The sequence below is a fragment of the Rhineura floridana genome, chromosome 5 (assembly GCF_030035675.1).
Source record: "Rhineura floridana isolate rRhiFlo1 chromosome 5, rRhiFlo1.hap2, whole genome shotgun sequence".
Taxonomy (NCBI): domain Eukaryota; kingdom Metazoa; phylum Chordata; class Lepidosauria; order Squamata; family Rhineuridae; genus Rhineura; species Rhineura floridana.
The window spans coordinates 17,714,344-17,740,381 of record NC_084484.1 but is presented as its reverse complement, the minus strand read 5'-3'; the positions used below and the strand labels follow the sequence as shown (position 1 = coordinate 17,740,381).

General features: G+C 42.2%; 1 protein-coding gene across 1 annotated transcript in view; it reads left to right on the top strand.

The window, feature by feature from the left end:
• LOC133386222 (protocadherin-9-like) overlaps positions 1-26,038 on the top strand; it is a 720,712-nt gene that overhangs the window by 582,517 nt on the left and 112,157 nt on the right. Inside the window, exon 4 of the mRNA XM_061629963.1 lies at positions 25,827-25,859. Coding sequence (XP_061485947.1) covers positions 25,827-25,859 — 33 coding nt within the window. The remainder of the gene's footprint in view (positions 1-25,826; positions 25,860-26,038) is intronic.

The following is a 26,038-nucleotide window of genomic DNA, read 5'->3' as shown; positions in this document are numbered from 1 at the left end:
TTAGAGTATGCTGTTGCACCATCTCAAAAAGAGTACATGTACTCTTAAAAGAGTTCCGTCGGTAACCCTAATTTCAGGTTTGCAGCTTTTTAAAGGAAGATTTAAAACTGTAGAATTTATGTTCTGCTTTCACACAAAATAGTAATTTGATAGACTTTAAACATTGTTTTGCAGCTGTTAGGCAGGTGTCTTCTCATAATTCAATGAAAGTTTTGGTTACTTTTAGTCATGCACCAGTGTTGTAAAGAGTTAAACACTAATCCATTTCTTAATATCAGTTTACTGGCTCCAAGTCATTCAGATATTAAGGTAAAAGAGTCCATGTTTTTAACTGAGATTACTGCTGATGAGGTTAAAAAATCCAGAACAGGTCATTTCCTGTTACTATTGTTTTATCAGAATTATAGCCTGATCCTATCAGCTGCTGGCATTCACCAAACACAGCTCTGTCTACACCTGTGTACTAATTAATGCACAGAATGGGTTCAAATGCCAGTGTGAGAATGGCACTCTTGCACCAGCACAGGTATGTCATTTGTTGGATCTCGATAGTTCATCAATGCTGAACATAGCGCCCAGTGCCGATGAAGTGAAATAACAACCACAGCCTCTGTTACAGTGTTAATAGCAACAAGAATGCGCCTTCAGTGTCCTCAGTGCTTTAAAGAACAAGCAAAAGACAAGTTCTGTACTGACTTGCAATCTAAATTTAGATAGATAGGAGACAACTGAAGGAAGAGTAAGGGATGAATGTGAGCAAATGTAGTTACATGTACTAAAGGCACCATTTCATTTTGGAATGCAGAAAACAGGTTAAAATAAAGGGTTCATGGAAGTGATGGATTTTGAAGAAAGAGTCAGTGCACTACATAGGTGTCCTGGAAAGGTGCAGCAAAGTGGAATGTGTAGTCATTTTAAAAAATAGGAGGTTGGATACATAAGGATATGAGAAAGATGGGCCAGGGTTTGTCCTGATGTTGCAGAGCAGCTATATGACAAACTTATCTCTCTGTTAAGATTCTGATTGGGCCAGCCTAGATATATCATGCTAGGGTAGCATTGTTGGAAAGACCCCTTGAGCTGTGGTAATGCACTAGTGATCTGTCAAAGATAATTTTCTTACCTATCTGCAGTGATGGTGGTTTCTTTAAACAGTTCAGATTCCTTTAGGAATATCTTTTGACTAGCCAATTGATCTCACCTTTAATCTCCCCCTTACTAACAATCCTTGCTTGCTTTAGGCAACTTTCCCTTCTGAGACTGTGAATAAATCCCTTCCTTCCTTTATATTGCTTCCTTGAAGGTGTTCACAAGCACTCATCATGTCCATTGAGTCTTCAGTTTTCTAGACTTTACTATTTTAACATTTTGAATCTTCATATGACTCACTTTTTAATCATCTGTTATTTCACTTAGCCTTCTTTGTCCTGCTAATTTGACTACAGGATTCATTACCCTTGCAGGTTGAGACAGTCCATGATGAGCCAAATTCGGGAGCTACTTTAGCCTCAATTGTAGTCAAGGAAAATCTGGACCCAATTTGTCCCTATAGAGCTAGAGATAGGCAGTTCTTCCATGACTCACTCTACATATTTGATGAAATTAATCCCTCAGGATTAATTCACAAGGCGAATGTTACATTTCATCCTTAAGTAACATATTGGCCTTCTGATGGTCTATTCTTCAGAAATGAAGCCCCACTTACCTGCGCAGCATGGATAAGTGGGGCATAGTTGCGAGGAGGGAACGATGCTGCTGCGGCCATCTTCGTTAAGGGCAACGTCGTGCATCACAGCGTTATGTGTGGATGATGTGGGGCAGGGAGGGGTGGGGCCATGGGCCTATTTAAGGCCAGACTGCCCCTCCTACCTCCTCTTTCAGCAAGCGACGCCCACCCTGCCCTCCCTCTCTTATAGTATGTTCAATGGTCGCTTCGGGACCGAGTAGGAATTTTTACCCTGCCTACCCTTGTTTGGCGGGCAGTTTTTTTGCCTACTCCACACTGTGAGTGGGATGGAATCGGGTTAGGGGGCATTGTGATTAATAGGTGGATTTGGCTAATTTGGCTATTTTGTTATGGTCGAAGTTTAATTGCCCCAAGAGGGCAGTTTATAATTGGGGCACTGGTGTGGGAAGCTGCGGAAAGGGAAATAGGTAAGGACAGCTCGGTGGCCCCCTTAGGCACCTTTGGAGGTGATTGGCGGTTCCAGAGTCCTGTCTGTCAGAGCTTTGCGGCTTGAGGGCAGGATATGGGCTGCTTTTGGGGCCAACTTAACTCATCCACCCGAGGGTTGTGTGGCCCCGGGGGGTGGTGACCTGAGAAGGCCCCCCTACTCACCTACTGGGTGTGGCTGGTGGAAGGGATAAGCAGATGGGGCTTGCCCTTGTCCCCAGCAAGGGCTGGTCGCCCATGAGCTGTATGGCAAGATGGTTGCTTATAGATAGTTCCGCACCTAGGTTTCCTTCTGCTGGTCACTTTAAAAGGTGTTTTTGTATAGTTTAATAAAGTGGCCCTTGTTCAACCCAAGCTGATGTGTCCTTGTCTTATTTTGCCCCTTCACTCGCAATTCTTTTTCTTATTCTCCTATGCTGAAGAAGTGGCCCTATCTTAAAGCTGGCAGACAGAACTCATGTTGAATAAAACAAAGGAGGAAGGCTTTCTTTCTGTTTCATAAGTCCCACTTTCCTAACATTTCACCTTATTCAAATATAACCATGAAATACAACTGAGGGCAGGGCTATGCAGATATGAGAAGGCTTGATCCTTAGTGACTCTTCTTGAATTCTATGGTACAACACACTCACCCTAAAACTGCAGCAGTGTCCATATTTATTTTCTACCCTAAAAGTGTTTCCGAATGCATGGTCTTGATGGGGAGTTCTGGGATTCGTAGGACTGGGGGTTCTAGATGAAATTGAAGACACAGGCTTGCAGCAAAGTTAGGACTTTATTGGTTACTTGTGCATGGTCAGTCTCCCATGATATTGGTGGAGATCTGTAACATGGCACTATGTGCCTGGGGGTTTTATACATTCCAGGACAAAGACATTAGCATTTCCCCAATCAGGGGCCTACACATCAGCATTACATAGGCATTACATGAGCATTACATCAACATTGCATAGGCATTGCATTATGTTCTAGTCAATTTGGAAATGTTCTGTACTTCACATACCAGTACATTTTCACTATGAGTTAAGCATTTCAATTAATGCAATCCTCACGTCTTGGAGAGTACAGGCATGTTCAGTGTCTGTTCAGTGTTATCTTATAGAGTTCAAGCTGTGTCATACTAAAAAGCACAGTCAGGGAAGACAGCTCTAAAAAGAAAAAAGGTTCTGGCTGGCTACTAAACTATTAAAATATTATAAACCTTTACAGTTTTATAAAATAATATATTTTGCTTATTGTTTGTATATAAAAAATCCCCATCAATCTTGCTTTCTCTTGCATAACTGAATGAGTGCTAACTTAATTCCCTTTGTAAAAAGTAAAGTACAGGCATACCCCGCTTTAACATATGCAATGGGACCGGAGCGTGTATATAAAGTGAAAATGTACTTAAAGTGAAGCAATTTGTACTGCACTGCAATGGCCACTAGATGGCAGCAGTGTCATGCCATTAAGTGTCCATTATTGTTAAGCGGGTACGTTAAAGTGGGGTATGGGGGAATATGGAGCATGCACGTTATAGCGAGGTGACTTTAAGTGAAGCGACTTTAAGCGGGGTATGCCTGTAGTGTGTTTGTAGACAAAACCTGCACATTTCCTATGACAAGGGATTGCCCAGATATGAAGAGTAGGGAGAAAGCAGGGCCTTCCACTCTGTCCTAAAGGCAGTTCTAATATTGTGGCTAAGGGGCAATATGTCCTCAGAAAAGAAACGACCTGTTTGTTTTGTGTGCCTTGTAGAGATGGAAAGATCTGTCAGTTTCGGTTCTCTCAGTTTCTCACCTTTCTAATGTTAAATTCAGTCCTCAACATTTCTGACGCAATCTGTGATTTTTTTTAAAAAAAATCCTCATGAAAATTCTCCACCATTTTAGCACCAATTTCTCCAAATAAACACATTTTTGTAGGCAACTTTGACAAAGGTACACATTTTTGCAAGCCATTTCTCATCACATCATGCCATTTTGCATGTTAATTTCACTCATTTATTTTTATGCATACTTTCCCCTGATATATGCATTTTTGTAAATGTTTAGTTGGCGAACTGCATCCCAAAATTTTAATAAATGCAAATTTTGCAGGATGGCTGTGTCTTGGTTCTCATATTGTTTCAGAAAGTGTGAATTTGATCAATTCTGCTTGAAATGTGAACTGAATCGAAATTCTCACCCATCCCTAGTGCCTTGATGCTTGCCTTTGGTGTTTGGAAGGAGCAGTAAAGATGTATTTTCCGGATTACTGATTCAGTACATTTAAATTGTAGAGTCAATATTGCTGATTTGAGTACTACTTTTGTTAGGACTGGTGAATATAGGACACAACAATCCTTATGGGTAATGTTAGAAGGAATTGAATCCAGCAAGCTCGAAACCCCAAAAGAGGCAGACTCCTCCACAGAATCGTTGTGGGTGGTGATACCATGCCCCAGGAGGGACTTAATACTGGGAACGATCTATCGTCCCCCTGATCAAAATGCTCAGGGAGACCTTGAGATGAGATATGAAATTGAGGAAGCATCCAAACTAGGAAATGTGGTAGTAATGGGTGACTTCAACTACCCGGACATAGACTGGCTGCATATGTGTTCCAGTCATGACAAAGAAGCAAAGTTTCTAGATATTCTAAATGACTATTCCCTAGACCAGTTGGTCATGGAACCGACCAGAGGGACGGCAACCCTGGACTTAATCCTCAGTGGGGACCGGGACCTGGTGCGAGATGTAAGTGTTGTTGAACCGATTGGGAGCAGTGACCACAGTGCTATTAAATTAAACATACATGTAAATGGCCAATTGCCAAGAAAATCCAACACGGTCACATTTGACTTCAAAAGAGGAAACTTCACAAAAATGAGGGGATTGGTAAAAAGAAAGCTGAAAAACAAAGTCCAGAGGGTCACATCACTCGAAAATGCTTGGAAGTTGTTTAAAAACACTATATTAGAAGCTCAACTGGAGTGCATACCGCAGATCAGAAAAGGTACCGCCAGGGCCAAGAAGATGCCAGCATGGTTAACGAGCAAAGTCAAGGAAGCTCTTAGAGGCAAAAAGTCTTCCTTCAAAAAATGGAAGTCTTGTCCAAATGAAGAAAATAAAAAAGAACACAAACTCTGGCAAAAGAAATGCAAGAAGACAATAACGGATGCTAAAAAAGAATTTGAGGAGCACATTGCTAAGAACATAAAAACCAACAACAAAAAATTCTATAAATACATTCAAAGCAGGAGACCATCTAGGGAGACAATTGGACCCTTGGATGATAAGGGAGTCAAAGGTGTACTAAAGAACGATAAGGAGATTGCAGAGAAGCTAAATGAATTCTTTGCATCTGTCTTCACAGTGGAAGATATAGGGCAGATCCCTGAACCTGAACTAACATTTGCAGGAAGGGATTCTGAGGAACTGAGACAAATAGTGGTAACGAGAGAGGAAGTTTTAAGCTTAATGGACAATATAAAAACTGACAAATCACCGGGCCTGGATGGCATCCACCCGAGAGTTCTCAAAGAACTCAAATGTGAAATTGCTGATCTGCTAACTAAAATATGTAACTTGTCCCTTGGGTCCTCCTCCGTGCCCGAGGACTGGAAAGTGGCAAATGTAACGCCAATCTTCAAAAAGGGATCCAGAGGGGATCCCGGAAATTACAGGCCAGTTAGCTTAACTTCTGTCCCTGGGAAACTGGTAGAAAGTATGATTAAAGCTAGATTAACTAAGCACATAGAAGAACAAGCCTTGCTGAAGCAGAGCCAGCATGGCTTCTGCAAGGGAAAGTCCTGTCTCAGTAACCTATTAGAATTCTTTGAGAGTGTCAACAAGCATATAGATAGAGGTGATCCAGTGGACATAGTGTACTTAGACTTTCAAAAAGCGTTTGACAAGGTACCTCACCAAAGGCTTCTGAGGAAGCTTAGCAGTCATGGAATAAGAGGAGAGGTCCTCTTGTGGATAAGAAATTGGTTAAGAAGCAGAAAGCAGAGAGTAGGAATAAACGGACAGTTCTCCCAATGGAGGGCTGTAGAAAGTGGAGTCCCTCAAGGATCGGTATTGGGACCTGTACTTTTCAACTTGTTCATTAATGACCTAGAATTAGGAGTGAGCAGTGAAGTGGCCAAGTTTGCTGATGACACTAAATTGTTCAGGGTTGTTAAAACAAAAAGGGATTGCGAAAAGCTCCAAAAAGACCTCTCCAAACTGAGTGAATGGGCAGAAAAATGGCAAATGCAATTCAATATAAACAAGTGTAAAATTATGCATATTGGAGCAAAAAATCTTGATTTCACATATACGCTCATGGGGTCTGAACTGGCGGTGACCGACCAGGAGAGAGACCTCGGGGTTGTAGTGGACAGCACGATGAAAATGTCGACCCAGTGTGTGGCAGCTGTGAAAAAGGCAAATTCCATGCTAGCGATAATTAGGAAAGGTGTTGAAAATAAAACAGCCGATATCATAATGCCGTTGTATAAATCTATGGTGCGGCCGCATTTGGAATACTGTGTACAGTTCTGGTTGCCTCATCTCAAAAAGGATATTATACAGTTGGAAAAGGTTCAGAAGAGGGCAACCAGAATGATCAAGGGGATGGAGCGACTCCCGTACGAGGAAAGGTTGCAGCATTTGGGGCTTTTTAGTTTAGAGAAAAGGCGGGTCAGAGGAGACATGATAGAAGTGTATAAAATTATGCATGGCATTGAGAAAGTGGATAGAGAAAAGTTCTTCTCCCTCTCTCATAATACTAGAACTCGTGGACATTCAAAGAAGCTGAATGTTGGAAGATTCAGGACAGACAAAAGGAAGTACTTCTTTACTCAGCGCATAGTTAAACTATGGAATTTGCTCCCACAAGATGCAGTAATGGCCACCAGCTTGGACGGCTTTAAAAGAAGATTAGACAAATTCATGGAGGACAGGGCTATCAATGGCTACTAGCCGTGATGGCTGTGCTCTGCCACCCTAGTCAGAGGCAGCATGCTTCTGAAAACCAGTTGCTGGAAGCCTCAGGAGGGGAGAGTGTTCTTGCACTCGGGTCCTGCTTGCGGGCTTCCCCCAGGCACCTGGTTGGCCACTGTGAGAACAGGATGCTGGACTAGATGGGCCACTGGCCTGATCCAGCAGGCTCTTCTTATGTTCTTAGATAGGCCTTGCAGTCATGTAAATAGCCTAGCATTCAGGCCTCAGATTTCCCTGTATAATAGAAACCAAGAGTTTGCACACTTTGAAATCCTGTAAATTTGAACAACAAAGTTAAGCATAAGTGTGTGTCTACATTGCTGAAGTCAGTAAGGCTGAACCTGAGCTAGATCACACCCAATATCATGCGGAAGGACTGAAATATGCAAAATATCTTATTTTAGGGACATTTGATACTATAAGGTTTGCACATAACCAAGCAAGTGCCACCAATGAATGTGTGAAGTTGGTTTCTTTTTGTGCAATGAAAAAAAAGTGGAAGGCAACATACCAGCTGAAAGAGAGATGTGGTCTTTCGAATGTAGGCCAGCTCCATTATTTACATTAAATATATTATTCTCTCCCAAGCTATGCTAAGTTATACCAATTAAGCCTAGGTACAGAGCATTAACATTCAAATACAGATCATTAACTTTGGGTACTGAAGATTAACTGCTTGTGTCAAGATCACTGAGGCTTTCTTTTCGAAAGCAGGGTCTTGATGTTCAGTATTTTTTCCTGTAGGTTTCAAAAATGTAATTCTTTCATTTTTTAAAACAGATTTTTTTTGGAAATTATAATTGTCAGCCTGCTAAACAATGGCTAATGTTAATGGAAAGACACACATTGACTCCAGTGGGCGTTGGCACCAATTCTAAGTAATATTCACTCTTCCAACAGTAATTAGTCATTGTTCTCCATTTGCTATTCATAAATACTCTCAGAATCCTCTACTGTAAAGTAATTTTGAATCCCACCAAACTGGAATCAACAGATAGAAGAAATGCAGCATTTACCCACCAAACAATACAATAATCATGCTTTTTCTCCCAAAAATCATTGTTGTTAAGTTGACATCTTTCCTTCCTTCACCTTTAACAATAGTTTGACTAATAAATCAAGTAGGCAAAGCTTTTGTTGCACTTCATTGTCATGCCAGGAAAAGCTTCAACTGCTAATTTTTTTTTACTGTTATCATCTCATCCCTGCAGACATTACTTGAAAGCACAGGCCATTGCTCTAGGCAGATTTGTTTCTACATTACATGTTTAGGATCAGAGTTCCACAGTGCCAGATGCCACCAATGATGCATCACTAAGCTAACCCTGTTCCCTCCAATTTCTTCCCACAAATCCATTTTGCAAACAAGCTAACTGCTTGAACCTAAGACTTGCTGTGCCAGGAAATAAGTGCTCAGGGTGAGCGAAAGCACAAAACATGACATAATGTTGCTGTTTTAGCAATGTCATGTTGGCACTGCAGGTGGATTAATCAACACAGTGTTTGGGATTGGGTTATAATACAGCTGTTGTAGACATACTGCATGGCAAAGTGTTTGCTTGGGAGGGTAGAGTTTGCTTATAAAGCTGATACAATGAACATAAGGCATACTGCCCTGATTCACAATATTTTGGATAGCAGTATTAAAAACAGCATAGGTACAGAGAGTTGGAATACATGATGTAATGAGTTCAGGTTAAGAAGCTTGGATCCTGGACATGTAGTCTTCTGTGACATGCTAAATGTACAACATACCAGCCACACAAACGAAATAAGCACAGAAGCCTGTAGGAACGTTTCAGCCTCATTCATTTAGTAGTTAATAGGCTGCGAGACAGGGGACACACAATGGTTTATGAAGCTGAAGTCCTTCTCACCATTGTAACATCAATCAGTCACTCAATCAGTGACCGAGGAAGCCTCTGGAGTTTTTTTATTAATAGAGCAAGGATTCTATAGGATAAGATTTAAAGCCTGGACAACTTTCATGTCCCTAGTGGTGAGAGGAGATTGAGTTTTTCAGTAATACCACACAGTGATGATACTGGCTGAGGACCTAGCAGTGGGCTTTCAATCTCTCATTCTATCTCTTATTTCAGACGGGAAACTCATGCAGTATGGCTGTTAAAATCATTTCATACCAACCTTTAGGAGATACCACTGAAATTTCATCAAAAGTCAATGTGCGTGTGTGTGTTGGGGGGGTTGTCTTCAGGTTATCATTTTAAGAATTCTGAAGAAAGCCCAATGTGTTTTGTATAACGCTATCAAAATTTCTCAGGAAGTTCCAAACATCCCTAGTTGTCATCAGATTTTGCTCAAGGTGAAATTCAAAGCAAATTTGGAGGTTCCTCAAATGAAACAGCTAACCAATTATGAGGGATGACCTGAGTTTTGAAATGTGTAGTGGTGCCTACTTTGGAGTGCTGAGGTAGATATATTCCTACAGAATTCTAGAAGTTGCAAACTTCCTTTGGTATAGAATCAACTAGATGGATTTATAAGAATCTTTGACTGTATGTTATTTTTCATATAAATCTGAGTTTAATCCAGGTATATCACCATTAAACATAAATCCGTTACAATGGGAATATTAGCCTTAACAACATGTTACCTGAAGCTAGTAACTGGCAAAATAACAAGTGAAGCCTTAAGTTTTACACTGTGGTTATCAGGTTCTGACTGAACAGGAGATAATGAAAGGTAAGGAGTCCCTATTACAGAGGTTGACATCCTGGTACCCACAGATTCCATGGCACCAACCTGGTTGCTCCCACCTGTTGGTGCTTTTAGCCAATGAGTGAAATCATTTATTTTCTGCAATTACTACCACACAATAAGTGTGGGTGAATGTTAACGAATCCCACTCCCTGCAGAAGGCAAATGGTGCAGAGCATGTCTCCTGCTCTGTAGGAGCTAAAGGCCAGGGACTCATTAAGAATCCACTTTATAGTTAACTTACAATACAATGGTAATAGGGTTGCCAGGCTCAGGGCCTGAGAATGAGTCTGTATCTTTAAGAGAAGAAAAAAGTCTGCCAAGTGCAGGTTTTCTTGCAACATTGTAATGGGAAAAACCACGAGGTGAAACTCTCCCTTCCCCTGCTGGGCCCGGCAACTTCACCATGACTACTCTCTAATTCTGTGTTATTCCATGTCCCCATGACAGCCATGTTGTGTTATGCCATGCCCCATGGCAGTCATTTTGTGACTGGTGTCCTCAGCACTCTGTCAAAATTTGAACTGTGCCCTCTGGTCCAAAAAGGCTGGTGACCCCTGCCCTATTAATTCATTAATTAATCAGAAGTATATTCCAAAGTATTTAATGGCCCCAATCTAGCTAAAGTTAGTCACAACTAAATACTATAGAAACTATTGCAACAAATTAATTGTGATTAATTCAAATGTGTGTCAGTAGTGGTACTGATGTGTATGGGGGCACAGGAATAAATATGAAATAAAGGTTTTTTTGACATCAATTACCAGTGGTATCTGAATCTTATAAATTACTAACAAAGCTATGTTATTTTTGGAGGTGTTCCAAATTGTTACACCTCGTTCAACCAACAACTTTATCTTCTTTCAGCTTGGGCTGTAAATATCTTTGTTCCCCCAACAGACAAAATGTTTATGAACATTCTGAACTATCAGATGAGTTTAGCTTGTTGGTGTCAGAGACTTTTGAACACAGCTGCAATACAACATAGATGGATTTGAGAACCTGGCTAGACCCAATTGCAAGTGGCTTCTGGTCCAACTATTTCCCCACATAAGCGTTACTTGACTGGCTATGTGACTATGCACCCATGTTTTCACATACAGGAAATGTAAAATAACTTTTTACATCTCAAATCTTTTACAACCAAATGTTCTCTGGACATTTGGTGTGTATTTGTTTGGAAGTCTGTTCATCATGGGCACTGTCCAATAATGCTGCTGGAACAGTCACACCTAAATGTAACATCTGTTTTGACAGTGCTTATTCTATTGTTGGATGCCTTTAACAGGATTCATGCTTCAGCATTTTTCTGTGGGCTATGCTTTATGTCTCTTGAAACAATACTGCAATAATTTATTTACACAGTGATAGCATTTTGTGGCTGTAGTAGCAAACCGCAGCGTTAGCTTTTCATGCTGACAATAGATTTCCCCTGAAATTATGTACTTGTATTACATTATTTCATAAGGATACTGCTTCTTCAGTTGCCGTTGTTGCACCCGTAAACGTGGAATGTGCACACATTTGCCTTATCAGTGGCTCCTGTATGTTGTTTTCCTACTGGGAAGATACAACCAGAAGTGTTTATTTTCCATTTTACTGTAAAAGCAATAGTAAGCATGAACAGCAAAGTAATCACCCTTTCCTGAATGTTGTTTTCTCCTTTGTTTATTTTATATACCCTTGTCAATGCCCAGCTCTTTGTACAATCCTGCAAATATCCTTGAACTGCAACAGCCTCTTAGATTGGACTTCTGTGACCAGAGCAGGATCTTTTGCTTGGAATATGGAGCAGACCTGTCTAGCTCCTCAGTGTGTCCAAGGTTATACATAAAAGGGATTTGATATTGCTCCTGTTTCCTGGCTTCTCTAATATGAGTAATCGTCATAGTTTCTACCACATGCATGCCTTTTACTAAATACACTTTGTGCTTTATGTTAATGCCTGGCATGATGATTTCAGTGCCTACCAACAAATTCAATATTAAAAATTATTTTATACATATAACAAACCCTCAAGCAGGATCACTTTCAAGATTGTACTGAGCAAATAAATTGTAATTTTATAAATAATCTCAATGTTCACATTCTGTAATGAAGAGTTTAGGTCAGTTTCTTTCTTATATGTATAAAAACTACAGGATACAACACGGTGTTCATCCAACTACTATTCAGGAATATAGCGTCTTTAAGATTTCAACTTAACACAAATGTATCGGTCCTCAACAATGTTTTCTAATCTTCTTGTGGGAAATAACACCCAATTGGCCTACATCACTGCTGTTGAAAATGACCTGCTACATATATCAATCATTTATTAGGACCAGGGTCCAGGCATTGAGTGGCGGGCACAGGCAGAGGCACACTATACCAGCAGAGTAGTAGCAAATTCAGAAGTGCAGGGTCCTTTCATGATAGTCATGGTCACGCCCCCTCTCCTCTCCCTCCTTTTTTTGCTGCTGGGTTGAGAATGAGATCCTTGTTAACACCTTTGCCTACCACAACAGATGTGCCTAGAAGCCAATCAGCATGAAGGAGGAGTGTGTTAGCTACTGAGAAGAGTCTTCTCAATGGCTGACTCACCTCCTTTCACTCTGATTGGCTCCAATCAGCAGGAAAGGACAAGGAAGCATGCTACAGGACTCTTCTTAGTAGCTAACACTCTCCCCATTCATGCTTATTGGCTCACAGGATGCTGGAGACATAGGAGCCCGGCTGAGACCCTGCTCCCAAAAAAGTAAGGGGTCTAAGACCTCCTGAGACCCTGGACGACTACACCACTGCACTTTACTGCCCCCCCCAACAAGCTGAAAACCTCATTACGATGGGGGGTGGGAATTACGCTAAATTATTGACCATATTTGAATATATTTTTGGAAACTTGTTTCCTGCAAGCTGTAAAATACATATCCTGTTGTACAGATCTTGTGAGATTTGCTGGAGCCACTCAGATGTAGTGTTAGAGCAGAAGAAGCCACATTCCGAATAATGTGTTGCTGTCCCAGGCTCTTCTCTAGAATGGAGACAGTGTGTTTATTTTAGTCTGAGAGAAAAAAATGTGATTCCTTGTGTAACATGTTCTTTCAGGAATTACCAGTCCCACAGTTCTTTGTGCATAGTAAGGAGAGAAAACAGTTAGTAGGAAGGACAATGCACCTCAGGGAACACATTAACTAGGGCAGGGATTCTCAAACTTTCTACCCATGGTACACACTTGAGACTTCTGAAAATTACTGATACAATAACAAAATGGTGATGTGGGGCAAAGGCAGTCACAAAACGTGGCCAGGAAAGGCAGTGTTTGACATAATCAGTTGGCAAGTACTGAATGATTTGTGACTAAGTAGTTCATCTTTGACCCAGATGCTATAAAATTTGAAGTGTTTTTCTATTATAGCTTTCCCTTCCTACCCCATGTCTCTCAAAGTTATTTTTACCCATCTCCTCTAATTTCTTCTCCCATTCTTCTTTCACACTCAACTTGTACTTTATTCAGCACCCCAAAAAAACCCATTTCTTTCATTCCTCCTCCCTTCTCCTTTTACATTCACTTCTCCCTCCTATAACAGCTTTCCTCTCTTATCCCATTCCTTTATATTGTTCTGCGTACAGATTAAACAAATAAGGTGATACAATACACCCCTGTCTCACACCCTTTCCAATGGGGAACCAATCGGTTTCTCCGTATTCTGTCCTTACAGTAGCCTCTTGTCCAGAGTATAGGTTGCGCATCAGGACATTCAGATGCTGTGGCACCCCCATTTCTTTTAAAGCATTCCATAGTTTTTCATGATCTACACAGTCAAAAGCTTTGCTGTCATCTATAAAGCACAAGGTGATTTTCTTCTGAAATTCCTTGCTCCGTTCCATTATCCAACGTATGTTTGCAATATGATCTCTGGTACCTCTTTCCTTTCTAAATCCAGCTTGGACCTCTGGCATTTCTCGCTCCATATATGGCAAGAGCCTTTGTTGTAGAATCTTGAGCATTACTTTACTTGCATGGGATATTAAGGCAATAGTTTGATAATTACTGCATTCCCTGGGATCCCCTTTCTTTGGAATTGGGATGTATATTGAATGCTTCCAGTCTGTGGGCCATTGTTCAGTTTTCCATATTTGCTGATAACTTTTTGTCAAAATTTGGACAGATTCAGTCTCAGTAAATATCAATTTTGTATCTCACTTCCTAATTTCCTTCAACACCTACTCCTTCCCTTCTTCCTCATAGAACTCTGTTTCCCAACTACCTTTACTCAGCGTCCATTGTAATATTGTTCCTCTTTTTCCTGTTTCTTCCAAGTGTGAATATCTGGGTAGAGACTGAATCAGGCCAGTTTTTAGGAAACTAATATGCCTGTACATATATGCTCTGAAAAACCAACAGAAAGGTTTTTCAAGTTAAAATCCTGATTCATGCCTGCACTTCTGACCCTCCATATCAAATCTAGCCACTCGCCTCTTGGTTTGGTGTCTGCCAAAGACTGCAGACCACGAGAATGTAAAATACCTGGCAGGCCACAGTACATGGCTGGTGGGTAGGGTTGCCAGGGCTACAGAGTTTCCAGTTATGAGATGAGATGGAGACTTTGGGTGTAGTGTCTCAGGGTTACCCTTAATGGGCCAGAAGCAGAGCTTGGAAAAGTTACTTTTTTGAACTACAACTCCCATCAGCCCAATCCAGTGGCCATGCTGGCTGGGGCTGATGGGAGTTGTAGTTCAAAAAAGTAACTTTTCCAAGCTCTGGAAGGTACAGTTTTGCAGTATGGGGTCTTATGGACAAGGAGGCACTGACAGCACCAACTGTAAAAGTTTTAAGCCACATAGTACTACTAAGCACAACTTTCTTGGACTTTGAGTGCATACAACAAACATTTTGCTAATCTTATCTCATTCTTCAGTGGTGAAGAAGATTAGGGATGGCTCCTCCTGAGGAAGATAATCTGCCCCCCCTTCTGAACTCTCATTGCAAGATTTTACTCCTTTGCATGGAGACCTTGAGAAGAAGGGTTGAGAATAGTCAGAGCTAGGCAACAATAAGGCTAGACAACCATACTAGTGGGCTGTGCTTGGCTGGGTGGGTCACAAATTGTGGAGGCTACTATGCATAGCCATACCTATTGGAAGTTTTCCATACATTTCCTCCCAGTGCTTGCCGTTCTGCTATAGCATCTGAAGATGCTGTGCCAGCAAATATTGAAGATCAACAGCCCATAAAAGAAACTTTTTTCCTTTTTCTCTTCTGCTGTTAAATTCTAACTTAGTTTTTAGCAGGAAGTTTAATGTGCAAACAACCCAGGATTTATCTACTTCCTCTGTTTTTTGAAACTGCTGTTTGGCCCTTCTTGCTCAGCGAGATGAACAGTGAAATCCACTTTTATGTATTTCCTTAGGCTGTCCATTTACATTAGTTTTTTTCCCTCTTCATAAAAAAGAGAAAAAAATACTCTGCTGTGGAACAGTGTTATCTCTGTTTCTATGGAAGCAAGCCAAGTTGTGGAGCATAATGATGTACCTAAGGATTCACTCTGCTTATAGTATCCAAGAGAAGACATCCTGATCAATGTGAAAGAAAAGATAAAGCAGCTCAAAATACAAGGATGTAAGTTTAATACTGAGTGGAAGAGAGACTTTCCCTGTTTCCTGAGAGAAGAATTATCTGATCCCATGGGCGCAACCCTGTCCAGACTTACCTGGGTGTAAGCCTCACTGAATTCAGCAGGGTGTAGTTCTGAGTAGACATTTACAGGGTTGCACTTGTCTTTGTTCATTTGTAGGCTTCTCAAGGCATCTCTAAACTGGTTCCCTCTTCCAAGAGTACTCTGGGAAATATGGTTCAATGGGATGGGGGGGAATGGGGATCTTTCAAAGAATGCTCAGCATCTCACTAAACTACAACCTGCAGGATCCGTTAGGGGAAGCAATGTCACAAAGCCAATGTACATTAGTAATAATAATAATAATAATAATAATAAAAATTTATTTGTGAGTTGCCTATCTGGCCAACTGAACGGCCACTCTAGGCGACGTACATTACCAGAATAAAATACAATATAAAACCCAAAATACAATAAATTAAAATTAAACAGCATTAAACTAAACAACATTAAAAACTGACCCACCCCCGGAGACCCCATAGGCCTGCCTGAATAGCCAGGTCTTCAAGGCCCGGTGGAAACCTGTCAGGGAGGGGGTATCGCGAAGGTCGAAAGGAAGGGAATTCCAGAGGGTGGGGGCCACAATCGAAAATGCCCTCTCTCTGGTCCGCACCAGCCTAGCTGTTTTAGCTGATGGGACCGAGAGAAGGTCTTGTGTGGCTGATCTTGTCAGGCAGCATAATTGGTGATGCTGGAGGTGCTCCTTCAGATAAACTGGGCCAGAACCGTATAGGGCTTTATAGGTCAACACCAACACCTTGAATTGGGCCCGGTAGACAACTGGTAACCAGTGTAGATCTACTAACACCGGGGTGATATGATCACGGCGACGGCTGTTCTTAATCAAGCACGCCGCCGCATTTTGTATCAGCTGTAATTTCCAGACCATCTTCAAGGGTAACCCCACATAGAGCGCATTACAGTAGTCTAAGCGAGAGGAGACCAGGGCATGTATCACCCATGGGAGCAGATGAACGGGAAGGTAGGGTTTCAGCCTCCATATCAGATGTAATTGATACCAAGCCGCCCGGCTCACTGCCGACACCTGAGCCTCCATGGACAGCTGGGAGTCAAGAATGACCAAAAGGCTGCGGACCTGGTCTTTCAGGGGTAATCTTACCCCATTAAACACCAGGTCTATGTCTCCCAACCTTCTCTTATCTCCCACGAGCAACACCTCGGTCTTGTCGGGGTTCAGTTTCAGCCTATTCCTTTCCATCCATTCACTTACGGAATCCAGGCACTTGGACATGGTATCCACAGCCAACTCTGGTGAGGACCTGAACGAGAGATAGAGCTGAGTGTCATCCGCATATTGGTGACACTGCAGCCCAAATCTCCTGATGATGGCTCCCAGTGGCTTTACATAGATGTTGAATAGCATGGGGGAGAGGATAGATCCCTGTGGCACTCCACAATTGAGAGGCCAAGGGTCTGAAACCTCATCTCCCAATGCCACCCATTGATGTCTGTCTGAGAGATAGGAACGGAGCCATCGTAAAACAGTGCCCCCAATTCCCAATCCCCCAGACGATCTAAAAGGATACCATGGTCGACGGTATCAAAAGCCGCTGAGAGATCCAGGAGGACGAGGAAGGTATATTCTCCTCTATCCAACATATCCTCATATCATTCACCAGGGTGACCAAGGCTGTTTCAGTTCCATGTCCAGTCCTGTAGCCCGATTGGAATGGATCTAGATAATCTGCTTCATCCAAGTGTGTCTGTAGCTGTTTGGCCACCACGCGCTCAATGACCTTGCCCAAAAATGGCAAATTAGAGACTGGGTGAAAGTTCTTCAACTCTTGGGGATCCAAGGAGGGGTTTTTCAAGATGGGTTTTATTACTGCCTCCTTGAGGGCTGTTGGCATTGCACCCTCTTCCAAGGATGCATTTACCACTGCCCTGATCCCTTCGCTCAGCCTCTCTTTGCAGCTCATAATGAGCCATGAAGGGCAAGGATCCAACAGACAGGTAGTTGGCTTCACAGTAGACAGCACCTTGTCCACTTCCTCAGAAGGGAGAGGCTGAAACCGATCCCACCAGACCGGAATGCAACTGGCCGCCTCTGGCTCACTTCCTGTGTCCACGGCATACGGAATCATGCTCTTCAGGCGTTCGATTTTATCGGCAAAGTGTTTACCAAATATGTCACAGGAGGCTTTAGAGTGCTCCATGGGTTCCTGAGCAACTGGACCGACCAGGCTACGGACCACTTGGAACAACCTCCTGGGACAACACTCTGCAGACGCAATAGAGGCAGCAAAGAATTCCTGCTTTGTTGCCTTTGTTGCCACCTGGTAGGCCGCTATTGCTGCTCTAACCAGTGTCTGATCGTCTTCAGAGCAGGATTTCCGCCACTGGCGCTCTAGTCGTCTCACCTCCTGTCTCAGGCTCCGCAACCGTGGTGTGTACCAGGGTGCTATCTGAGCTCTGTTCAGAGGGAGAGGACGTTTTGGAGCCACCCAGTCTACTGCCCTAGTGAGCTCCCTATTCCACTCCGAGGGGCTCCAGTGAGGACGGTCTTGGCATGTACGCTGAAGTCCCCCAAAACCACTAGGTTAGGGTAGAGCACCCGTACAGCCGAGACCACCTCAAGCACCTCGGTCAGGGAATCTGCTGTGCAGTGGGGTGGGCGGTACATAAGCAGAATCCCTAAACTGCCCTTTGGGCCCAACCTCCAGTACATGCAGTAGTAGATAGATATACCATCAGTGTTTCTGTCCACAGTGACATCCGTACAGATTTCATTCTGTTTTGTTTGTAATTTATAATCTGCCCCATCCACAGTAAATGAGCCGAAGCAGCCGAAAGAAGGAGGACACTGTCATGGATTGTCCCAAAGAATCCTAAGAGATATAGTTTGGTGAGGGTACCTAGAGTCCTTTGTTAGAGGTTGCTCGTTCCCTTAGGAAAATGACTGTTCCTGCGGAAACGACTACTGTATCTTACTTGTTGTAACCTGAGATTTGTGTGATGGGCTTAAGAAGGCACTCTTGTTTGATTTAAGAGCTTGTCAGGAGTATGGGGGAGGACATACTCTCTAATACATGTAGGTCCTAAGCCACCTAAAGCCTTAAAAGCTCTGTTTGTCATATAATATCTGGACTAATGGACTATTTGAGTATTGCTTGACTTAAGCCCTCTTTAGGCATTCTACTAAACTGGGAAACAACATGTGAGGGAGGGGAGGGGGCCATGGGGATGTAGCTTCACTACAATCCTGGTTGCCCTCTGTGAGTTGAAGGGCAATGGTCTGAAGCAAGGGGGCTACTTTTTAGATCTCTGAATATCCAGGAATCTCACTTACTCAGGGAGCCTCCATGAGTACAGGAGGCTTCACACTTCAAACAGTTTGATGGGGGTGGAAGTAGTATACCCATCTCTACACACACAGCCCACATTAGAAGCGCCAGATCAGAATGACACCTAAAGAAGGCTTCATCTTGCAATCCAATAAATGTCAGGAGGACTTTCTTCCAAGGGCTATTTCTGTGCTTGTGCCTCAACTTTGGAACACCTCCCCTAGAGAAGCTCTACTGGCATCAACAGTACGGTCTTTTCAGTGCAAGGTTAAGACTTTCTTGTTTACCCAGGCTTTTTAAAGAGGTTACATTTATTTGTTGTGTGCTTTTTGCTTTTGTTTGTTGCTTTTTAGTTCCTGTTATTTCACAATGGATTATATTTTGCTTTTATTGTATTTCATTGTTGTTGTTATTGTTCCTTGCCATGCGATCAGTCTAGATAAACAGAGGTTTAGAAATGTTTAAATAAATAAATAGAAACATGGCTAGAGTCAAGTTCTTAGAAGCCTTTTATGTGTGTTTAACATGACATGTTTGCTTCCTGCTCTGCAGTTGGTCCTGTCTCACTCCAGAAATGTATAAAGCTTCCACCCCTGTGGTTCAGGTTTATAGCATGCGTATATGACGCAGATCTTATACATCTCTCAAGAGGACAGTATCACTTGCGTGCTATAGAAAGTTGAATCATGGGTCAACTATGCAGGAAATGTCAATCACAGCACTCTAGCTGAAGGCTGGACTAATCTGTTTATTTCCAGTGTATGTCACATTTTTACCTAATCCATTCAATTTCTGCATTTAAAATCTATCAAAATCTGTATTGAAATACATATTTGAACACGCACTTTCTCTCAGGAATTTATTTAGCTTCATATATTTAAACTATCAAGAACTACATGTCGGCATTCAGGAGTGTGAAATCTGTTGGACAGTTAGTTCTGATCTGAATGTTAAGAGCATAAGAACATAAGAAGAGCCTGCTGGATCAGGCCAGTGGCCCATCTAGACCAGCATCCTGTTCTCACAGTGGCCAACCAGGTGCCTAGGGGAAGCCCACAAGCAGGACCCGAGTGCGAGGACACTCTTCCCTCCTGAGGCTTCCGGCAACTGGTTTTATTTATTTAGTCCAAGAGGTGTGGGTCCTGATGCTTAATATAGGAATGTACAAAGCTCACATTCTTCAAGCATCCCTACACTCAGAACACATGTAAAGGGGATGAAGTGAAACATTTTTCTATTGTCCATTTCTCAAAAATGTGAGTTGGAACAAAACTCATTGAATTACTGCAATATCTTTGGAGTCTGTCATAGGTCTGGTTTGTCTTCTAGCCCTTTAGCTTTTCTTTTCCTCTTTTTTTCCCTTAATGGAAACACCCATTATACTTCTGGAAGCAAAGACACGTCATATTTCTCTCTTAATTGCTTTAGCAGGTTTTAAATTGCAGTGATTTACAGTTTCTTGAGCATCTGCCTTCATCTTCAGCAATAATGCCATCCTCAAGAAGCTGTCCTACTCATCAAGCAACTGAGATAAAATTGTAGCACCTGGCTGATTGTGGAGTGCCTCTGTATTGCCATTATTTTGCAACAACAGGACCAATCCATTCTGAACTGAGACATTTGGCCCTACAAGCCACACTAATAGTAAAAGCAAACAACTGGGAAACAAATTATGTGTGTGTTAGAGAGAGAGAGAGAGAGAGAGAGAGGTTGTAAGCACAGGGCTCTTGGATTAGTTTCCTTTGAGAATGCACAGGAGACTTATGGTGACTTTGTAATAATTGCTTTATTTATAATATAAAAGAAGGACATAACTGGAGCCAAAGAGGCACTCCTACAGCAAGTGGTAGATCTCCAAAGAACACCTTGGGTAGCACTCTAAGGATGCACCCCATCCCGTAGTTTCTATCTATCTATCTATCTATCTATCTATCTATCTATCTAAGGGTCACATTTTTCACCATGTTACCCAAAGTGACTTACATAACTAATTAAAAACCACAGAATCTATAAAGCCTAAAAACACCTCAGACAATTAAAAACCAAATTAAAACAAACAGTCAATACAAATAAAGGGTGGGTATATTAGTCCCACCCCACTAAAAGAGGTCACCAAGGCCCAAAGGCCTGGGTGTAGAGGAAGGCCTTTGCTTGGCACCTAAAGATGGATAAAGATGGCACCGGGCATGCCTCCCTGGAGAGAGTGTTCCACAGTTGTGGGAGGGGGGACACTGAAAAGACCCTTTCTCATGTTGCCACCCTCCAAACCTCCCATGGAGAGGACTCACTAAGAAGGGTCTTCGAAGACTATTACAGGGCCCAGGTTGGTTTCTGTGGGAGAGGCTGTCCTTGAAGTATTGGGGTCCTGTGCTACATAATGCTTTATTGGTCAAAAACACTTTGAATTAAGCTCAGAAGCTAACTGGTAGCCAGAGCAATCATATTGAATTGGTGTTATATGTTGAGACCAACCTACCCCAGTCAACAATCTGGCCGCCAAATTTTGCACCAGCTGCAGTTTCCAAACTGTCTTCAAAGGCAGCCCCATGGACAACACATTGCAGTAGCCTAACCTAGAGGTTACCAGGCATAGACAACAGAAGTTAGGCTATCCCTGTCCAGATAGGGGTGTACCTGGGGCACCAGACGAAGCTGATGGAAGGCACTCTTCACCACCGGGACCACTTGAGCCTCAAGGGACAGTAGTTGATCCAATAATACTCCCAAGCTAGATACCTGATCCTTCAGAAGGGGTGTGACCCCCATCCAGATCAGGCCACATTCCATCCATCTGGTCTAGGGAACCACCCACTAACAGTGCCTCAGTCTTATCTAGATTAAGTTTCATTTTGTCTGCTCTCATTCAACCCATTACCGAGGCAAGACATCTGTCTAGCACATCCATAGCCACACCTGCAGAAGTAAAGAAGTAGAACTGTGTGTCATCAGCATACTGCTGACAAAGTACTCCAAAAGTCTGGATTATTTATTTGTTTATTTATTTATTTTATTATTTGATTTGTATCCTGCCCTTCCTTCCAGTAGGAGCCCACTCAGCGGTTTCATTTAGATGTTAAATTGCATGGCGGGATAAGATTGAACCTTGAGAAATCCTGCACTGAAGATTTGACTGGGCCAAACAATATTCCCCAAACATTGCCCTCTGAAGGCAACCATCCAAATAAGACAGGAATCATTGCAAAGCAGTACCGCACATCCCCAACTTGGACAGCTGCTCCAGTAGAATACCATGGTTGATGGTATCAAAAGCCATTGAGATATCAAGGAGAATTAACAGGAGACACTCCCCCATCTCTCTCCTGATATAGGTCATCACACAGGGTCAGGACTGGTTCTAAAGGGCGGCCAGGTGGGGCACTGGCCCGACGGCCCCTGAAGCTACAGGAGGCCCCTCAGCTGCCCCTCTGCTCCCCTTCCGCGATCTGCGCCCCCCCTTACCTGTCTGCTGTCTTTTACTATTGACCTTAACGAAGATGGCGGCCGCGGTTTCCCTGAGATACTGAAGCCCCTGCCGCCCTCTTAGTTGATAGCAGAGATGTGCACGTGTAACACACACACGTGCCATCAACAAAGATGGTGGCGGAGGCTTCATCCCCTTAGGGAAACCACAGCCACCATCTTCGTTAAGGGCAATGGTAAAAGACAGCAGACAGGGGGGGACATGGGGGGACATGGGGGGGCATGTGCATGCATGCGCACACAGACACACGCCAGGGCCCAGGGCAAGCTGATGCCCAAGGGCCCCGGCATTCCTGGAGCCAGCCCTGCACAGGGTGACCAATTCTACCTAATGCCAGCCTGAACATTTCTATCTTTCTCTCTGCAAAACTGCAAATTGTGTTATCCCCATAAATATCCCCAGTCATCCTACAGAACACTCATCTGAAGCTCTGTTCCTGCAGAGAATTGTCCATTCAGCAGAACAGCCAAAACCAGCACAATCCTATGAATGCCTACTCAGACATAAATCCCATTGTGTTTAATACCCCCAGCAACCTAATATTAAGGCTGCAGTCTTGTACCCACTTAGCTGAGAGAAAGTCCCATTTAATACAGTGGGACATACTTCTGAGCAGACATGAATAGGACTATGCTGCAGTGCAATTTTGCCAGATCTGTGATTCCTTTCAGATGACTCTCTAGGCAAAACCACAGTGATGGACTCATTCACATTATCAGACAGCTGAACTCACAACTTGGACCCTTGGGACTGCATTTAATTAACACATATAATCTTACTGCATAGCTGTTTAATATTTATTGTTTTAGCATTGTTGTTAAAAACATTTTGCAGTATTTTACTATGTTTAGATGTTTTTTTAAAAAAAAAACAACCCACCTATATCGTATCCTCTTGTAAGTTGCCTTAAAAATCTGTGATGCAAAAGGCCAGTTAGTACCATGAAACATTTTGATTTTTTCTGCTGTGGGCACTTTCAGAAATACTGCATTTTGGGCAAGGCTCTTTAGATTTGCTGATGGGGGAGGGGAAAATAGCTTTTGGCAAAAGGTGCAACGTTTGAATTTCTGAGAGTCCCTTGTGGCTGCATATTATAAATGAATGTTATTGCACAACGCCTGCTGAAATCCCAAGGGCCAGAGGGGAGAGAGCAACAAGGCCCTGAGTATCTCCTCATCCCCCGTTGAGTAGTAGAATAACAACCAATTACACAAAATAATAAAAATTGGGAATTCTTCAAAATAAAGAAATATACATAAGTATAATTAATTTACACAATTTATACAAGCTTTTCTTGTTGCAGAATATGAATTGCCTTACAACAGAATTTTAGTTAAAGGGGGAAAAAGGCACAAAATAAATATGGGTGGCACTTCAGAAGGTGCCCTGTGGATGAGATGCTGCCTTTAAGCATGCTATTTCTGATTTTGCATGGTAGAAAAAAATAGCCTTACAAGAGTGGAATTGCATACATGGGTGTGTATGGGTGTGCATGTGCTTGCACAAGAGAGCGAGAGCGCTAAAATGCTTATCAATGATGCCAGGGAAAAAAGGAAAGTAAGGGGAGAAATTACTTTTTTTCCTGAGGCTTTGGTGTTGCAGTTTATTTTCTGAGGCCTGAGTGGAAATCTAAAACTGATTTCCCATGTGTGCAGAGTTTAACCAGCCATCTGTTGAGGGAAGAGAATGTAGCACACAAAAAACTATTCTTTACTGCTTCTGCATTACGCCATTGAATTCCCAAACAGCACCAGTCCATTGCCTACAGGGAACCCCTAGCTCCAGTGGCAATAATGCATGTGGATTCATTCCTTTAAAAAACACACAAAAACACTTCTTCATTTGGGATCACAGACAACAGTCTGAATAAAATATGGACACTTCCTGGCTTTTGAGACATGTTACACAACAAGCAGATATGTCATGTCATGATTACTGTTTTGGAACAAAAAAGTACCTCAGGAACTTCTCCTATTTCAGCACACCAATGTTGAGCCATCTAACCATTTTTTGGTAAATGTGATCCTCGATGCTTGACCATTGACACAGCTCACTGGTAATTTTGTTTGTTTTGAATAATCAAAAATACTAATTTGTGCCTGGAAACAAACTGGTAACCACTGGAGCACTTTTATTTTATTTTTTTATTTAAAAATATTTATACTCCACCATGGTTTGTACTATGAAAAGAGTAATGGATAAGGTTATTATTACAATTAGTTATTTGTAAGAGAGTTCATTAGCTTTCCAATACAGTTTTAAATTTTAAAATCAAACACGTTCACACGTTATAGTTTAAATTAGAAAAAAATAAAAAAGTTAAAAACGACGGCTTCAGCCATCTTGATTACACCATAAAAAGCTTAAGCAGCCAGTTAGAATGGGCTATCACATAAAAATACAATCCAGAAACATAAACCTTTCTTAAGTCATAATGAAATTTTGCTACCTTACAGGATACCACAGTAGGGAGGAGAGCCTGGCTGGGAGTCCAGAGTCTGTGAGTTCAAATCCCCGCTCGTGTCTCCTGGGTGTAAAGGGCTAGGGTTGCCAGGCTCAGGGCCTGAGACTGATCCTGTATCTTTAGGAGAAGAGAAAGTCAGCCAAGTGCAGGTGTTCTTGCAACACTGTAATGGAAAAAACCACAAGGTGGAATTCTCCCTTCCTCCTGCACAACTTTTAAAGATACAGAAGACCTCTTGGTTGCCAGGCCAGCTCACTCACTATGGAGGCTTTTCCAGCAGAACCACAAGTGAGATGGAAAATTAGGCTGTTGTGGGAATTGGAATCTTTTCCCCATTTCCAACACACGAGCCAGCCTTGAGATACACACACGCACTCGCTCAAGCAGTAAAACATTCTGTGTCAAAGCACCCCTTCATTCTGGGTTTTTAATTTGGGGCGGATACTAAAATATGGTATGGTAACTGCATAAAAGAGCTGCTCTGCTTGCTTTGTTTGAGTGTATGAAGATACATCTTTTCTGTAGCTTAATAAAAAGGCAAGTTTAACTTTATGACAGGCTCTTTTCCCCCTTAAAGGCAGCATTGTGAGCAATATCTGTGCTGTGGGAAAGTGTTGAATACTGCATTATCATTCTTTGGTTTTATACCCTTAACTACATTTAACTCTTTCTCTCTTGTTTGATCTGCTGCACTTTATAAATATCCTGTACTTTTCAGGGCATGGGAGGGTGATTGTGTACAACCCTTGATTTAAAAAATGTACCCAGCTGAATCAGCTAATTAAATTAATAAGCAGTAAAATGCCAGGAATTCCTAAACATTACGTTGCCTTTTTAAAGAATCAGTGTCAATCTTGTGAAGGTTTCAAGCAAAACTGATTGCTGGAAAAGATTGAAGCTGTGTTATGCTGCAAATCAGTTATAACCGCAGGGAGTTGACTTTATTATTTTGGCACTCGAACAGGCATTAAAATTAGCATTTTTTTCCTTTTTATGAAATCTGTAAGTGTCATAACAAATGATTTAGGCTGTGATGTGTGGCAAAGCCTTGCAATTATGTTTTTTTTTCTCCCTAGATTGGGATCACACACAAGGAAGCAAAACCCTTGGTAGGTTTCTCTTAAGGCTGTTTGCATTCAGTGAATATCCCTCAAGGTCATACCAGCAGGACTGGCTTCCACCTCTTACAGAGTTCTATAAGCAATCTGGAATGAAGTAAGACAACTTGCCATTAGTGGATACAAAGATAGTGTCCCCTGCTGAACCCACTACTTTGTATGCAAGTGAG